The sequence below is a fragment of the Primulina eburnea genome, chromosome 6, assembly GCF_022965805.1.
Source record: "Primulina eburnea isolate SZY01 chromosome 6, ASM2296580v1, whole genome shotgun sequence".
NCBI lineage: Eukaryota > Viridiplantae > Streptophyta > Magnoliopsida > Lamiales > Gesneriaceae > Primulina > Primulina eburnea.
In genome coordinates, this window is record NC_133106.1 from 29939333 (window position 1) to 29956323 (window position 16991).

The following is a 16991-nucleotide window of genomic DNA, read 5'->3' on the forward strand; positions in this document are numbered from 1 at the left end:
CAGTGATATCTTTTGAAAACAAAAGAAGGAGAAACATAAAATGTTTTGTCATCCGAACTTCCAGAAACAATTTTTCTATCTTGCTGTCTACTATATTTACTTTTATTAAAGTATTGTTGGCTGTTTTCGCATTTATCAACTTAGTTTGTTGTAATTTCCAAGAATGAGATCAACTTCTTACTTCTGAAATCATTTCAAAAACATACTTTCACATTTTAAAAATAATAATAATTGAAGTTTGAACCGTTTAACCAATATTATTTCTAAATACTTCACAAATATTAAGAGATGATGGATGTACAATCAATTTGAAATACGATTGACGTACGAATCAAACTTTGACCCACTTAAAATAAACATGACTATGACCCAATATCTATTTGGGGTCTACATGCTTTTTATCTACGTAGATTTCATTGAATTGTAAACCGAAATTAAATTATTTGTAAAATAAAATAAAATTAAAAACTAATGATTTGGTGTTCGATTTCTTTTTTTTTTAAAAAAAAAACCGAAATTGAAAAGATAACCATAACAAAATATGTAAAAATATGATAAATTATAATAAGTTCTTAAAATTTTGGGATAATCATAACAACATATGTAAAAATATGATAAATCATAAAAGTTCTTAAAAGTTTGGGCTCATTAAAACAACAATACATCTCTTGTAAGACGGTTTCACGTATCTTTATCTGTGAGACGGGTCAACCATACCGATATTAACAATAAAAATAATACTCTTAGCATACAAAAAGTAATATTTTTTATGGATGACCCAAATAAGATATTCGTCTCACAAAATACGACTCGTGAGATCGTCTCACACAAGTTTTTACCTTAAAACAATACTCCCCCGTAAAAAAAAAATCAAAAAGTAAAAATTACTAACATTTTAAAGCACGTGGTTTTAAAAATAAGATATAAAATCTTACGACAATGGGGGGTAAATATGCTCGATTTTTGAAAAAATACTTACATAAACTCAACAGCCTTTTAGATATAGTCTATTTAGAAACGACGCAGACCTTCTGTTGAGGCTACCAACTCGCTATCTTCCCGTGATTCTAGACTGTGTTCGAATCCTTCCGGGTAGTATTTACCCGTTTCTTCCCTCACTACCCGTAGGAACGTCGTAATGATGAGTTCCGGACCGAGGCTCCATCCTGTTGGCTCCGTTGTTGTGGAATTCCTTCGGTACGTAGAGGAGGTAACTTTACAGAACGTATGCTCTAGATGGAGTTTTAAAGAGCCACTTACGGGAAAGCCTTGTTCCTTTCCTCGATCTTCCCCGGATGAGTGCTTTCTGCTCGGATCCGACCAGAGATTATACTTCCTGCTTGTGCATTTGTTTTGGATGTGCCAAATTTAAGAAACTATCTCTGTGTCTTAATTTCTAGTCATCACTTTATTGGATGAGACATGTATGTATCTCTATGTCTTAATTTCTAGTCAAGGTTTTAAACAACAATCGAAGCACTGTGAGGAGACATGTATGTATTTGTATTCATTAGTTCTCGAGAGAATGCAGCACAACAACTCTTGGTAAGAGCAAATGAAATATGTAGAATTTTCATGCACAAAGTGAACGAGAAGAAAATACAGAGCAACGCAGATTGAGGGATTATTTATAGTAGTCCACCAGTTGCGTATAAAGAACACAACCTTCTTGATACAAACACAACTTTATGTGAAAGGCCAAGGGACACACTGGATCAAACTCAACACGCATGTGCTTCAACGAGACCTAACCTATCCCTACTTCTCCCTTTCAAAAGATTCTGATGCCCTCTGAGGCCCAAACCCTTAGCTCAGATTTGACACGTTTTCTGATGTGAGATAACTCTAAGTTTTTTTCATTCACTGCTTACTGTTTATCCAACAATATCATCCTCGTTGATTCAGACGTCCCCTCACATTTTCTGGATAATAATAAAAGTTATTACATTACCACAACAAAGTTTCACGAGACTTGGCTGTTTTCTATTTTTTAATTAATTACTGAGAACTATATTTACGACTGTGAACATATGTGCAAGTATTTTCAGTACTAGTTTCTTTCCGATGGTAAGTGAATTGCATGGATTGCTGAGTGGTGCAGTGAGTATGATAACTGGAGAAAGAGTCACGCCAATAATATATGAAGGAGGACCAAAGACTTTTCTTAATCATGTAATCTCTCCCGTATATGAGGATATACACCATGTACTTCGACGCTTATATAGCATTTCAGTTGGTGAATTTTTTATCTCGTGTTTCTAATTTTTTGTCCTCTTTACTGCAGGAAGCTATGAAAAACAGAAATGGAACAACCGATAATTCAACACGGAGGAACCATGACGACGACCTAAATGAGTTTTTCGATGTAACCTAATGATCAAAACACTTTGGGGTTGTCACTTAATCTTAGCTAGAAGTCACTTTACTGCATGTGCTTACTTGTTAAATCCAGGTCTCCGGATTGCTTTAGGATAGGTTGCTCCATGATTTCTTTTGTTTATACACTTCAAAAAATGATAAGACGAAGAAATCCCGAGCACTAATCGAGACTCGTGAGGAAACCCAAAGAGAAAACAATGAAGATGATGAAATGGGAGTAAGCTACCTTCTCAAATCACATTTCCATATTATTAAACCACATATTACTATGTTGAATATCAGTGATTGCATCCTAGTTTGCTAAAATACCAGTGATCTCTTTTCTTAAACTATATTTCAAGTAAAAACTATAGAATTTAGGTATTAATGTCAGCATTTATTAAAACTTATGCAAAAGAAATTTGAAAAGGATTAATGATTTTGCAGCAATATTCATGTCTGAACTCCTTCAGATAATCAGATCCATATCAGTAGTTTAGTGAAGACTAAAGCTCATTTACAATATTTTATGTTACTTGACTGTCTAATATAAGTAGTTTAGTCTTTGAAAAACTTACTCTTATCTTGATTTGTTTATATTCATAGACGTGTGGATTTTTATGTGTATTTGTAACTCATGATTGATGATTTGCTATGGTGTTGAGTTATTGATTTTCCCTTGAATAGTAGAGGCCTTGTATACAAAAAAACTCTTGCTGCTATCTGTAACAATAAAATCGACAAAGATAGGAAGCTTTTTTTTTCGCAATCTTTGTTAAACCGTATGCATCAAAAGGTGCACGTACGGTTCTTAAGGGATACAATTCTACCCTAATCAATCGACTTCATCGAGAAAGATTACTCTTTTTAGGCCAAGAAATTAATAACGAGATCTTGAATCAACTTATTGGTCTTATGGTATATCTCAGTATCGAGGATGATACTAAATATCTGTATTTGTTTATAAACTCTCCTGGCGGATGGATAATACCCATATTAGCAATACATAACCGATATTTCATAAAATAAAGCCAAAAATTCGAATTTATTAAATCGAAATTGTAAATAATTCGTTTAAATTTATTACTTGTATTTTAACAAAAAATATTATTCACCCAGTCACATGGGAAAAAAAAAAATTCAATAAATTTCACTTAGATCCATGATCCAACTCAGTCTTTGGGCGGAATAGAGAATTTGTATCGTACGATGTGGCCCATAGAATGATACGGTTCGGCCCAAATTTATAGAGGCAACGACGACGAGCAAAAATCGAAATTCATTCATATATTGTAAACCCTAAATCAATACAATTCAAAACCCTGATAGTTGCACATTTCAATGGCGAACATTGAGGCGGAGGCGGTGGATTTTGAGCCAGAGGATGACGATCTCATGGATGAAGATATCGGGGAAGGTTCTCCGAACCGTGGAGCAGCCTCCATCCCGCGTCTGAAGTCCGCCATCGCCGGCGGAGGCTCGTCTTCAGCTCCCAAGAAGACCAAGGGTCGCGGCTTCCGCGACGAGGCTGCTGCTGAGGCGGACCGAAATGCCCGAATGTCTGCTCGCTTCGACTCCCTTGACTCCGTCGGCGGCCCTGGGCCCGAACGATGTCAGAATCTCTAATTCTACTTGTTTCAGAATCTCTAATTCTACTTGTTTTTTAGTTATGGTTTCATTTTTTTTTTCCCTGCTCCATTTCGTAATTTATTTTGTTTAATTTAGCGTGGTGACGAGCCCCACCTCGTTTTGTGAGGTCGAATCGAATTCTTTGGTTTCTGAGAAGTGTATTTTTGTGGTTTTGCTTTTTGATGGGGGTTAAGTAACTGAGTGGCATATTCTCTCGAATATGTGTGGCTTAAACTCTGTAGAAATTTTGATAGGGGAGAGACCAAGAAAAATCTGAGCAGCATAAATAGGAAGAGTTTCAGGATTTTCGATTACACTGGGTACTTACATGGAGGGTTGATAGAATTAAGGAAACAGTTCCAATTCTCCAAATCATTTTTGTTGTTTTTGTGAAGTTGTAATCAAACCTTTTGCGTATCCATTTTAGAGTTTTTTTTTTAATTATTGGTTAAAGAACTGTTTCTTCAACTAAAGTAGTCTGAGATATGAAACAAGGGGGTTTTATAGTGCAATTCTCGAGTGATTAGTTTCAGTTGACATTGGAAAGAATGATTCGTTCCTGGTTTGAGAGAGCGAACTTATTTTTCAAGCAGTTTTCAGCAGCGATTTGCTATGAATAGGTGTTATTTTCAAGTACTGAATAATATGTTGGTCTTTGAGAGATGAAATTCTTAAATGAAAATTAGTAGCATTACATATTGTGATATTGAAATTGGGTATTTATTACCATGCTGATGTAAGTATTTCCTGCTGTCATTGCAGCAGTATATTTTCACCTCTTGTTGCTAATTTTAAATTTTTATTGCTGGGCTATACCAAAGACTCGGCTTGTGTTCTAATGTTACCAAACTTGTCCAGCAATCGAAGGATGGATTATTCTAGTTACTGGAGTACACGAAGAGGCACAAGAGGATGATATACAAAATGCTTTTGGTGATTTTGGCGAGATTAAGAATCTACACTTGAACCTTGATCGACGTACTGGGTTTGTCAAGGTATGATAAGTTGCAATTTTGTTGAAAGCTTGGTTAATGGATTGACATACAGCTGATTTAGTTCTAGTAATTCATCTCTGTACTTCGATGAAATGCATCTTAAGTATTTCGGAACTTCTAATTCTATCAAGAAGTTTTCTTGATCTTGTCCGTACCAATTCGTATGGTCCATCTTGTTTCTCTGAGTGACGAATCTTTCTTTCAGATGCGTTTCTGTTAACTAACCAGTAACCAAATATACTCGTTATTATACAGGGGTATGCTCTTCTTGAATACGAGAAGTTTGATGAGGCTCAGAGAGCTATTACAGAAATGGATGGAACTGAACTTCTGACACAGCCCATAAATGTTGATTGGGCTTTCAGCAAGGGCCCATTCAGGAGGAGGAATCTGCGAAGGAGGTATAATGTCAAAAATTCATTATGAAATTGAAATGGTTGTCGTAGGCGTTGTAAATGTTGAAACTCTGATCCAATGTCAAAATAATGCACATTGTTGTAGATAATTAGATTAGAATGTTCAGTCACTGTTCGACTGTTTCTTGGCTGTTGACGAGGAAAATATTATTCTTTGATATTCCTCATGGAATACAGCCTGGACAGGGACCCATTCTGTAGGACAATAGACTTATCAGTGTTGGAAAATAATGGAAGAGACCGGAAATAATTGGAAAAAATAAAAAGATCTTAATCTGCCAACTGTTAACCCTTGTTTTAAGAATTCTGATCAGTTACCTGAAAATTGCGTTTTTCTTATGTATCCTTAAGTTTGTCAGATTAGTACTTTAAATGTTCAACTTGTTAAATATCAACTCTTGATATATGCCATCAACGCCATTTGCGTCGAAATGGTACTCCACAATATTTTCTTTGATAATCTAACCTACTTCTTGTGCATGTTGTGAAAGTATAGATCTTCCATTATTTGCATGCATGCTTTATTCTTGCTTAGCAGATCAGCAACAATAGTTGAAAGTTCAATTGTAGAAAATGTATCTTTTAATTAGAAGATTCAGAACAAAAATTGCTCCAATTTTGATTTCTTTTTCTTGTTTACACATTCAGCACTACACATTTCAAGTCACCCTTTTTACCATATCTTTTTCAGATCACCTCGAACTCACCGCTCCAGAAGTCCCAGGAGGAGGTTTTGATGTTCACACGACTCAGGGAAATCGTGCTTTTGTTTTTCCGTTTGGGTCAAGAGACATGTTGTGGCTTTGATGCTAATCGATGACTAGTATGTATGATGATGTTATTCCTATGATAATACTTGCTTTTATTTCCCCATTGACGAATACCGGAGAGGCATGAACTTCACTACAAGTCTCTCATAATGTCTTCTTTAACATTGCTGCTCTAGTAAAGTTTATTGAGACCTCACCCCCATGGTTTTACCATTACAGTAATGCTGATCGGCTTCGTAATCCTTTCCCCTTTCGACAAGGGTGCAATCGAAGAAATTCGATATATGGATGAGATGTATTGTATGTTATCTCTATTTTTGTGCCAAAATCGTAATTGGTATAAATCGCATCGATGCCCTTGGCATAAGGTCGTACAGTCTCTTATGGTATATACCTCCGTCATGGTGAATATCCAGCTAAATATTCTTGCATTTGGTTCTAAAATTAAATTTATAATTCTTGTCTTTAATGGGCTTCATTAATTTGTTGAACTGTGTCTTAAATTATTTTATTACCAATATATAAACTATATAAATTATTGAATTTTAGTTCCGTGTAAAGTAGGAGGTTTTTTTTCCCCTTGTTCGTTGGGTGAATTAAGTATGCTTTTGTGATGACTGAGTACATATTTTCATATAAAATAATATCATATAGAAAATAATCAGTGCGGGTGTAATCCGATGGAGTTGGTTTGTGATCTTTAAAAAATATTTGATTTGTATTCATAGTCAAACCGGAATTTATTTGAACTCTTATTAGTCAAGCTCGAGCTAATTAATTTGTTTGATAATTCGTGAGTCGTTCTCGAGCTTTATCATTTTATTAACACAATGTAATTATATATTAAATAAATATAAATCAAGTATTTATTTTCGAATAGTTTGTGAATATATTTAGTCGAAACTATTATTAGTTAATGACGAAATCGGAAACATACATTTGGTGACCGGATCATGAAAGCTGCAAATATTTAATGTATAGTGCATAATTTGAAATTTATATGTTGAGAGAACAATATAATCAATGGAAATTTGGTGTTTGAATTATTGTACAAACTATTCGAAATTTAACAGATTTGAATGGTATATTACATGCATCCAATTCTACACCTTAATACTTTTATCAAATTTATTTATTAGTTTGGATCAAATATTTTCATTCAAATGCAATCTTAATATTCACACAGTCTTAACATGTTTTCTTTTTTCTTTTTGAGTTGGAGAGTCTTAATACATTTTAAATCATAATTTAAGATCCCAACTCCCAAGATAGGCAGCCAGAGACAAGGTCAGCTCTCACTGAAAATTTGTCATTCTCTCGAAAAAATAAAGAATGATTTTTTCAATAGAAAAACCCGCACGAGACAGAACTAAGAACTGACCCAACTCATAAAAAAATATTATTTTTTATGTCAAACCTATTACTTTTCGTTACAATCATATATCAATCGATGTGTCTCGCAGATCTTTTTCTTTCTTCTCTAAACAGTGTTAATTTGATTTTGCATAATATTTTAATAAAACAACCCATAAATATGGTTTGACATAATTGTGTTTCGTGTAGACAATTAATTAGTTGTCAACTCCTAATAGAGGCATAATGTTAGCAAGTGGCATAATTGAATGTGACAGCTCAAATTGGCTTTAAATTAAAGTCCCGTCCCCGTTTGGTTTTCAATCCAAATCACACCATTCACAGTTACAAATCTCTTAAATTTCATTAATGGAGTTGGCCCATTATTTTATTGGTGTAGGATGGGGTGTTCCTAGGTTTCATATTGTTAATTATCATTTATGATAATTAAGACCCTTTTTCTTTAATTGGTGCTGCTCTACGTGATTACGGGGCGATCAAGAAACTCTTCTTCACACTGTTTTTGTTATAAAAAAAAAAACCAACTCTCTCCCGCATTGTTTCTTATACTGTAGAGAGTTACTTTTTTTTCATTAACTTGTTCAATTTTGAGTTTTAGTATAATAAGTTTTTACGGTTTGGTTGTTCGGTACATGGAATTTTATTTTTCTGATCGCCGATTATGTGTCTCGGGAAAATGCTTACGTGATATCCAAAAGTTCCGACTTGTCAGATGTCACGTCAAGAATTAGACCAAAACAATATAAGATTATAAATTAATGTATCAAAATTAAACTTTAAATAAAAATCAAATATCGAACGAGCTAATATGTTTTTTTAGGAAAAAAATCTGACCAAGTTCTTTCTTCCAAATTTAACTATTCACGGCTATATAGATTATCTACGTATGTATAAATATTTGTGACAATAATATCATCGTACGGCCACAAGAAGCATCAAATTATTATTTTAAAAGAATGTTTTTTGTGAGACGGGTCAACTATATCGATATTGACAATAAAAAGTAATATTTTTAGCATAAAAAGTAGAGTAAGTCTCTTGTCAGAAGGTCTCACGAATCTTTATCTGTGAGACGGGTCAACCCTATCGATATTCACAATAAAAAGTAGTGCTCTTAGCATAAAAAATAATATTTTTTCATTGATGACCCAAATAAAAGATCCGTCTCACAAAATACGATCCGTGAGACCGTCTCACATAAGTTTTTGCATAAAAAGTAAGACAAACTTGTCTGAGATGGTCTCACGGGTCATATTTTGTGAGACAGATCTCTTATTTGGGTCATCCATGAAAAAATATTACTTTTTATGCTAAGAATATTACTTTTTATTATGAATATATGTAGGGTTGACCCGTCTCACAGATAAAGATTCGTGAGACCATCTCACAAGAGACTTATTCAAAAAGTAATATTTTTTCATGGATGACCCAAATAAAATACTCATATCACAAAATATGATCCGTCTCACAAAATATGACCCGTGAGATCATCTTACACAAGTTTTTGCTTTATTTTAAAACAAATCTTACATTGATTTCTCTTGAAGTTCACAAATGGTGTGTATTTTTTTGTCTCTTTTTTTTTGTAAATGAATTTTTTGTTTAGTAGGGATAGTATTTTTTAAAATATCCGCAAGCCGCAACATTTACTAAATTTCAGGTGAAATTACGATATTCTTTAATATTGTTCTCATATAAAACTCGAGAATAAAATTTAAAATGCCACTTCTAAATTTTAACTAAAAATATTTATTTTGAAAACATCATATACCTAGCCCCCCCTTTTTATTTTATATTTACTATCATATATGGTGAAACATTTTAATTTTATGACTATCATGATATTTTTATTACTAAATATCTTTAGAAAACTAAATTATTTATGACTTATCATTTTAGCTTTGATATCGTCAAATGTCAAAATTTTAAATACCTCTGCTACAATAATTATTCTTGATTGAGCTTTTTTTGCACAGTAAATTCTTTAATATAATTAATCTTTTAAGTTTGAATGATTTGCAAGTATACAAATCAAGTTATAATATAGCGTACAAAATACGAGTATCGGCCGCATAAAGTTTGATTAGACAAATTTACCTTAAGCAAATACTTTAGTTAGTTAAAACAATAATTCAATTAATTAATAAACTAAATTAATAATGAAGTAAAAAGACCAAACAAACGGAACATAAATAATTAGACTGCAAATAATAAATAAAAAATTGTTAGAATCTCGGTTCACCTAACTCTAAATATTCAATAATTGAATTTCAATTCTTAATTATCCACAAAATAATTACATACTAAAATAAAATAATCAAATATCAAAATATCATCCCAGTTAATTATATAACAATCTCATAAATTAAAACGATATTTTTGTAATGGAAATAGAGACAAAATTAAAATAGTCTTTAATTTCAAACCAAATTTATTGTTTCAGTCTTTAAAAGAGAGACTGCTGTAGTAAATTAGATTGCTAATTTAGAGACGGTCTAATTAAATCGATTTCTAACAATTAACGACCAATTCTTTTGATATCATACATCAAAATCGATCGCTAATCGATCTCTATTGCAAAACGTTGACGGATTTATTGCTCTAGAATCAACAATTTCTTGTAGTGTTAAAACTTTTATTTTAATATATATTTTCAATCATTCATTTATTTATTGATTTATCCCCCAAAATATATATTTTGCGATATTATTATTATTATAATCAGTGGAATACTTATCGTCAACAAGTGATAGATACGAAAGCTTGGAAGTTTCTTGATGGGAAAATGGAAAACAGACGTAGACATGCAGCTGTATTTGTAGGTTTGCACAAATATTTCAACTTTTTTTGGGTTCGATCTTAATTATGCTTCAATCCAACTGCAAACCATATAATTGGGAGACTGCATTAAATTTCTTGTCCCTTTCCAGAATTTCGTCACATAATTTATTCAACACCACCCACACCCCCCCTCTTTTTTTTTTCCTAATCGAAAGTAAGCCATGCATTCAGATGACGGCTGGAAATTTCACCGACAGATGGCCAGTACCCGTCAACAACCATCCATCTCCCATATAAATACCGAGGTGGGTTTTGTATTTCAACCAAGAAAATGAAGTGAGGGAGGTCAGAGTTTACTTCTTTGGTGAATACAGTTGGTTTTTTTTTTTTTTACACGCACTGAAGTGGATTAATAGACTTGACGATGGAGATAGAAGCGGCGGGCGGTGGTGCGGATGCTGTGATGGATGGTGCTTCTGGCGGTGATGTTGAGAAGGGCTTGCTGCGCAGCGGCGGCGAAGCTTATTTGGTTTGGCAGGAGCTCACGGTGGTGCTGCCGAACTTTGGGCAGGGGCCGACGAGGAAGCTGCTTCATGGGCTAAACGGGTTCGCTGAACCGGGTCGGATCATGGCCATTATGGGTCCTTCGGGTTCTGGCAAATCCACACTTCTTGATGCCTTGGCAGGTAATTGCTTGTTTAGTTGAGTAAATATAGTTTTAATGTGCTGTATTTTAATTTTTTTTATTGTATCCATTGTTCATAAATTCCTAGCAAAGGAGTTAGAATATAGATTCAATAATTCAGCAATATCCAGAGCCGTATGGGTCATACCGATGGAAAAAAAGACTAGAAATGCAAACGAACAGACATTTCGGATGTATTGTATTTGGCCTGATTTTTTCAAGAAATTAGCAAGAATATTAGGGAAAAAAGTCATGTATTATAATTTTTACTAATTTTCTGATTTTGTGTGGATTGACTTCTTGGATCATGGTACAAGCCCATCCCTAATGTTTACTTAAGATCAATATAAGATCAAAAGGCTACCAGTTTGTGTTTGAACTGATAAAAAACAAATGATACCATTTAGGTAAATTCTATGCTACAAAGTCCTCTTGGTGTATTGCCAACCATTGGATCGTGGTGAGTCCCATCTGGTTTCCTATCCACAGGAGAAGTTCTCCCTGCGTGGGATAGAATAGGCCTAGCATTAATTGGTTTTTGGAGGGAATTATTGGAGTGAACTCAACGATATGAATGAGTTGTTGTGCAATAATGGTTGCCAGCTCAAATTCATGTAGGCTCATAATTGTATGGGGCGATCTGTACAGAATTGCTCGTCATTATTTGTTTTATTTAAATGTTCTCCATTTCGGATCAGTATTTGATTTTGTTGTTCATGGATCATTGGATCTCGAAAAAACGGGCTCGCGCTGTTCGGAACTTTGATTAAAACTGTGATTTCAACCAGCTCGCAGAGAGAATTGTTGTGGACTTACGGTAGAAAGGATGGAAAATGAGAGAATTTGAAAATAATAGAGCGATGATATGGTTTGTGTTTTGATATAAAGGAAAGTGCTTTTCAATTTAGCAATTTTATCAAGGATGGATCAACAGTTCATGAAGAAGATCAAGAATTATAGATTTGCCAATATATCCACACAAGAATAAATCGTTGATAGTGGAACGAGCCTATCATTTGTAGGGAAAAACTTGGTTTTTGCTTCAACATCATTTCTTCGTCCACTAATATGATCAGCTTATGACAGGTAGATTGTCAAGAAATATCGTCATGACAGGAAATATTCTTCTCAATGGAAAGAAGCAAAGACTGGATTATGGTGTTGTTGTAAGTATCCTCACACCCAGTGGGATCAAATTACGAGTTTTAGCAACTTTTCTGCTGGTATCTCAGCATTTCAATGATCAGTGATCAATGAATTTACATCGATTTTCCAGGCTTATGTCACACAAGAGGATGTTTTGTTAGGGACTCTTACACCAAGAGAAACTTTAACATATTCGGCGCATCTCAGGCTTCCAGCGTCGATGGCTAAAAGAGACATCAAAGGGACAGTCGAAGCAATTATTACGGAAATGGGGCTTCAAGATTGCGCGGATCGTCAGGTTGGGAATTGGCAGTTACGGGGGATAAGTGGCGGAGAAAAGAAAAGATTGAGCATCGCCCTCGAAATTCTAACACGACCCCGTCTACTCTTTCTTGATGAACCTACTAGTGGCCTTGATAGTGCAGCAGCTTTCTTTGTTACTCAAGCCATTAAAAATCTTGCTCGTGATGGGAGAACGGTGATCTCATCTGTTCATCAACCAAGTAGTGAAGTCTTCGCTTTGTTTGATGATCTATGTTTGCTGTCAGGAGGAGAAACAGTGTTCTTTGGAGAAGCAAGAATGGCTGTAAAGGTATTATAACAGAATGAATCTATTGAGATACCATGATTCAATTAGTATTTTTAATCTGATCATAATATTCAGTGATATTATTTTACTTTTCAGTTTTTTGCTGAATCAGGATTCCCCTGTCCAAGTAGGAGAAATCCTTCGGATCATTTCCTGCGATGTATTAACTCAGATTTTGATGTCGTGACAGCCACGATGAAAGGTTCACAAAGACTCCGTGTATGGATCCAGTACCTGTCTTTCTGACTCTATAATATGTTGTTTTCTTAGGTTTGAGTTGGCTAGTTGATTATTTACCAGTTTCTGTTGGAGTTGAAATCATGCTCGACGAAAATTTAAGCCCGACTATCTCAAAAATTCTTGTGGAACATATTCAATGATGTTAGAAAGATATAAAGAGCAGTTTTATGATACTCACCGTAGTTCGGAATATTCATATCTATCTCTTACATAACAGGAAACACACACAACATCAGATCCTCTGATGAATTTGGCTACTGCTGATATCAAATCAATGCTTGTTGAGAAATACAGGTTTTCCGAGTATTCAAGAAAGGCGAGATCAAGGACTCAAGAAATCTCTGCAATTGTAAGTTCATAGAAATCAAAGCTCTGATTTTCGTGTTAAAAGAATGTAAGACACTAAGATATGTAGAGAACTGGTAAAAATTGCTTATTTTCTTCTGTTTTGCCTAGTTTAATAATATGCTATAAATTGATAACTCTAGAAGAATATTGTGATGAATCATAGGAAGGACTCGAGATTAAAACAATTAAAGGAAGTCAAGCGAGATGGTGGAAGCAACTTACAACATTGACACAGAGATCATTCTTGAACATGAATAGAGACATCGGATATTACTGGTCTCGAATCGTAATATATACCGTTGTTGCTCTTTGTGTCGGCACCCTATTCTATGATGTCGGAACCAGTTATACCGCAATCTTGGCTAGGGGAGCTTGTGGCGGATTCGTCATAGGTTTCATGACCTTCATGTCAATAGGAGGATTTCCATCATTCATCGAAGAAATGAAGGTTTAATAAATGCGTATGATTTCAAAAATAACAAGTAAACTCAAGAAAGGACATACAGAGACTCACGACGTTTTATTGATTTTCTTGACCAAACAGGTCTTTCATAAAGAAAGGCTCAATGGATATTATGGCGTGGCCGTGTTTATATTGTCGAACTTCTTGTCTTCGTTTCCATTCTTGGTAGCTGTCTCTGCCATCAGTGGGACAATCACACACTTTATGGTGAAATTTCGGCCAGGATTTCCTTATTATGCCTACTTTTGTATGAATATTTTTGGATGCATTGCCATGGTAGAAAGCGTAATGATGATCATAGCTTCTCTGGTTCCCAACTTCTTAATGGGGATCATCGCTGGAGCCGGAGTTCTCGTAAGTATTCCTATGTAAAAGCAGGGGATGATCTGTAGGTTGCTTGTAATTTTTCCAAAAGCTTTAGTTTATTGCCTCACATTATCATTATCATGTATTCGTACAGGGGATTATGATGATGACTGCTGGATTCTTCCGTTTGCTGCCAGATCTTCCCAAGGTCATTTGGCGCTATCCAATTTCATACATCGGTTATGGAGCATGGTCCCTGCAGGTATTTTCCACATATTTGTGAAAATTTAGTTCCTAGAGAAGTTGGTTTCCATAAAAAAAAGTTGGGACATTCTTTAGTTGTAGCATTTCATACTTCATAAACGAAAAAAAAAAATCGCTTACACGGTCAGAAATGCAGGGAGGAATGAAGAACGACATGCTTGGACTCGTATTTGATCCATTATTCCCTGGTGACCCAAAACTAACCGGCGAATATGTCATAACAAACATGTTTGGAATCTCGCTGGACCATTCGAAATGGTGGGACTTATTGGCAGTATATGGCCTTATCGTAGCTTACAGGTTCGTCTTCTTCCTCATTCTCAAGTTAAAGGAAAGAGCCGGCCCTTTCTTCCATTCGCTCTACACCATGAGAACACGATATCACTTGAGTAGGCAGATCTCGTTTCAGAAGAAGCCACGCATACTTTCCAACCGGCATCAGAACGTTCGGTCACTGTCGTCTCAAGAGGGTCTTACCTCTCCTTTACCGTAGGATCAACGATACATATACGACATGTAAGTTGCTGTTATATATCAATGAAATTCATATCGGTACATTTTATGAGATTCTTTCTTGGTCAGAATAATGAATTATACTCGGACATACACATGGTTTGATTTGAAAGAGAGGGTTCATGGTAAAATTTGTGCATTATTTGTTATGAACAATGATGTTACAGTTTGTTTCAGACTAATGTTTTCTTGAATTTATTTGCAGTATAGCTCTGTATTTTTATTTTTCTTTCTCGACTTACACAACTGTTTTTTCGCCTTATACCATTTTGCGTATGTCCTTTTCAAGATACAGTTTGCAGTGAGATTCTTCCCGGAATCTTTAGAATTCCCCCTTTCAAACTTGATCCTGCCCCCTTTAGACTTCTTATCTTGTTCGACTGAACTCCTTGGATCCGTGCTCTATTTGGTAGGAACCCTTGCAAAAGGACCTAAAAATCCGACGACTTTGATGAGAAGCTCTTAATGAGAATCTTCGTCCTTGTATTATCTCGCGTTTAACTCAAATTTTACAATAACTGAAAGTTAAAAAAATTAATGTGTTAGATTATCTTTCAATTTGTTATTCATCTCATGAGCCAAACTCTGTCAACTAGATCCTTAGATCAATATAGGCCGCGCTAGAAGCAATTCTCTTGGTTTAGCGAAAACAAAGCGGAAAACCACCAAAATTAAAGGAGGTGTATTCAATGTAGGAGATTTATTGACTTTTAATTAATTTTGTAGATTTTAAAAGTCTAGATGTATTCAATTAAGACTTTTATATATTCTATAGAAATATAGTGGTATTCAAAATAAACTTTTATAGAGCTTTAAAAAGTAAGTGATATTCAACATTGACTTTTAAAAATTCTATAAAAGTATATAGATATTCAAATTTTCAATAGACTTTTAATAACTTAATGGAATTCATTAACATACAAACATTAAAGCTTAAGGTACAACTATAAATTGTCAAAAATTGTATTTGGTTCAACCCAAAGATCTGGATGGATTTTTAACATTTTTAACTCATACACAAGTTATTTATTTCTCTTTTTGTTGCATTACAACACCTCTCTTATCTTCTCTTCTCTCCTCTCATCTCTCTTATTATTCTCTCAAATTTTCGAAGTGTATCTCTATATATATTTTCATCTTTTCTTTTCAAATTTTTCGTTTTTTGGCTGATTGTTCGTTTAATAATTTTTTATTTTAATATTATAGTAAATTTTGAATTCTACGATGGATTTTGTGATTTTTTATTTATAATTTATACAAATTAATGTAATATTCAATAATAATAAAAGATTATCCAAAAAAATGTCACTTAATTCTTAATAATTGAATAGCCTCGCAACAACCATGATTTTTAAAATTCTTTTTAGCATTTTTAATTAATATGTAAACTATGATATTTTATATAAAATTATATCCACACAATACTAAATAATGTTCTTTTCAAATGTATGTTATCCATTCAAAAACAAGTTTACTCTAGGACCAAGCGTTTGCAACTTTACCAAATGCTATAACTGGTAGTAATGATGGAACTCAAATATTTTAAATCGCACAGCAGCTCAAGCACCACAGTTCGATCGCTGTACCAAGCAAGGACAATTATTGTACCCAACAGTAACAGATTAATCAATTGACGTATTTTAAAAAATTTACAAAATACATACAAACCCACATATATACACATGTAAGGATTAAACGATTTAATTTTTAAATAAGTAAATTTATTTATTAATATAAATATTGAAAAACTATTTCAAACTGAATATGTTATATTTGTCAATTAATTATTGGTTCAAAGAAATTAATAAAAAATAATATGTTATAATTAATTACAAAATTTATAAAATTCTATCAAAAAGAATTCCACAAAAGTCTATAAAAATCTTGTAAAAAAGTCTATATTAATTCACATAAATCTGTTTATAAATCTGTGAGATTATGTAAAAGTCAATAAAAATATACAATTCCATAAAAGTTTATCATTTGAAAAAGTTATTAAAAATTATCAAAACTCTGAATTTGTTATGAATGAAGATATTTGAAAACTTTAGGATTTTTGTTCAAATTTCCAGATTTGAATTCCATTAGAAATATAGTATTTGAAAATATTGAAC

At 33.7% G+C, this 16991-nt stretch overlaps 2 protein-coding genes and 1 long non-coding RNA gene across 5 annotated transcripts; all 3 read left to right on the forward strand.

Annotated features, from left to right (window-relative positions):
• Nucleotides 1-973: 973 nt before the first annotated feature.
• Nucleotides 974-2679, forward strand: LOC140833448 (uncharacterized). Of its 3 annotated transcripts, none has more exons than XR_012118485.1 (4): nt 974-1384; nt 1553-2172; nt 2285-2365; nt 2453-2679. It is a non-coding gene; the product is annotated as an uncharacterized lncRNA (long non-coding RNA). The 3 variants fall into 3 exon arrangements; XR_012118484.1 differs by having other exon boundaries at nt 1553-1834; nt 2102-2172; nt 2285-2679; XR_012118483.1 differs by having other exon boundaries at nt 2285-2679.
• A 972-nt stretch (nt 2680-3651) lies between these two features.
• On the forward strand, nt 3652-6364 carry LOC140834138 (RNA-binding protein Y14A-like). Its single transcript, XM_073198807.1, has 4 exons — nt 3652-3970; nt 4846-4982; nt 5238-5383; nt 6090-6364. The coding sequence occupies exons 1-4, from the start codon at nt 3700-3702 to the stop codon at nt 6133-6135; spliced, it is 600 nt and encodes a 199-aa protein (XP_073054908.1). The 5' UTR covers nt 3652-3699; the 3' UTR covers nt 6136-6364.
• Nucleotides 6365-10389: 4025 nt separating this feature from the next.
• LOC140834139 (ABC transporter G family member 15-like) lies at nt 10390-15104 on the forward strand. The gene is made up of 9 exons (XM_073198808.1): nt 10390-11009; nt 12095-12174; nt 12285-12746; nt 12840-12962; nt 13201-13332; nt 13495-13779; nt 13876-14148; nt 14255-14362; nt 14501-15104. Exons 1-9 carry the CDS (start codon nt 10748-10750, stop codon nt 14855-14857), a joined length of 2082 nt encoding a protein of 693 aa, XP_073054909.1. The 5' UTR covers nt 10390-10747; the 3' UTR covers nt 14858-15104.
• The last annotated feature ends 1887 nt before the right edge of the window (nt 15105-16991 follow it).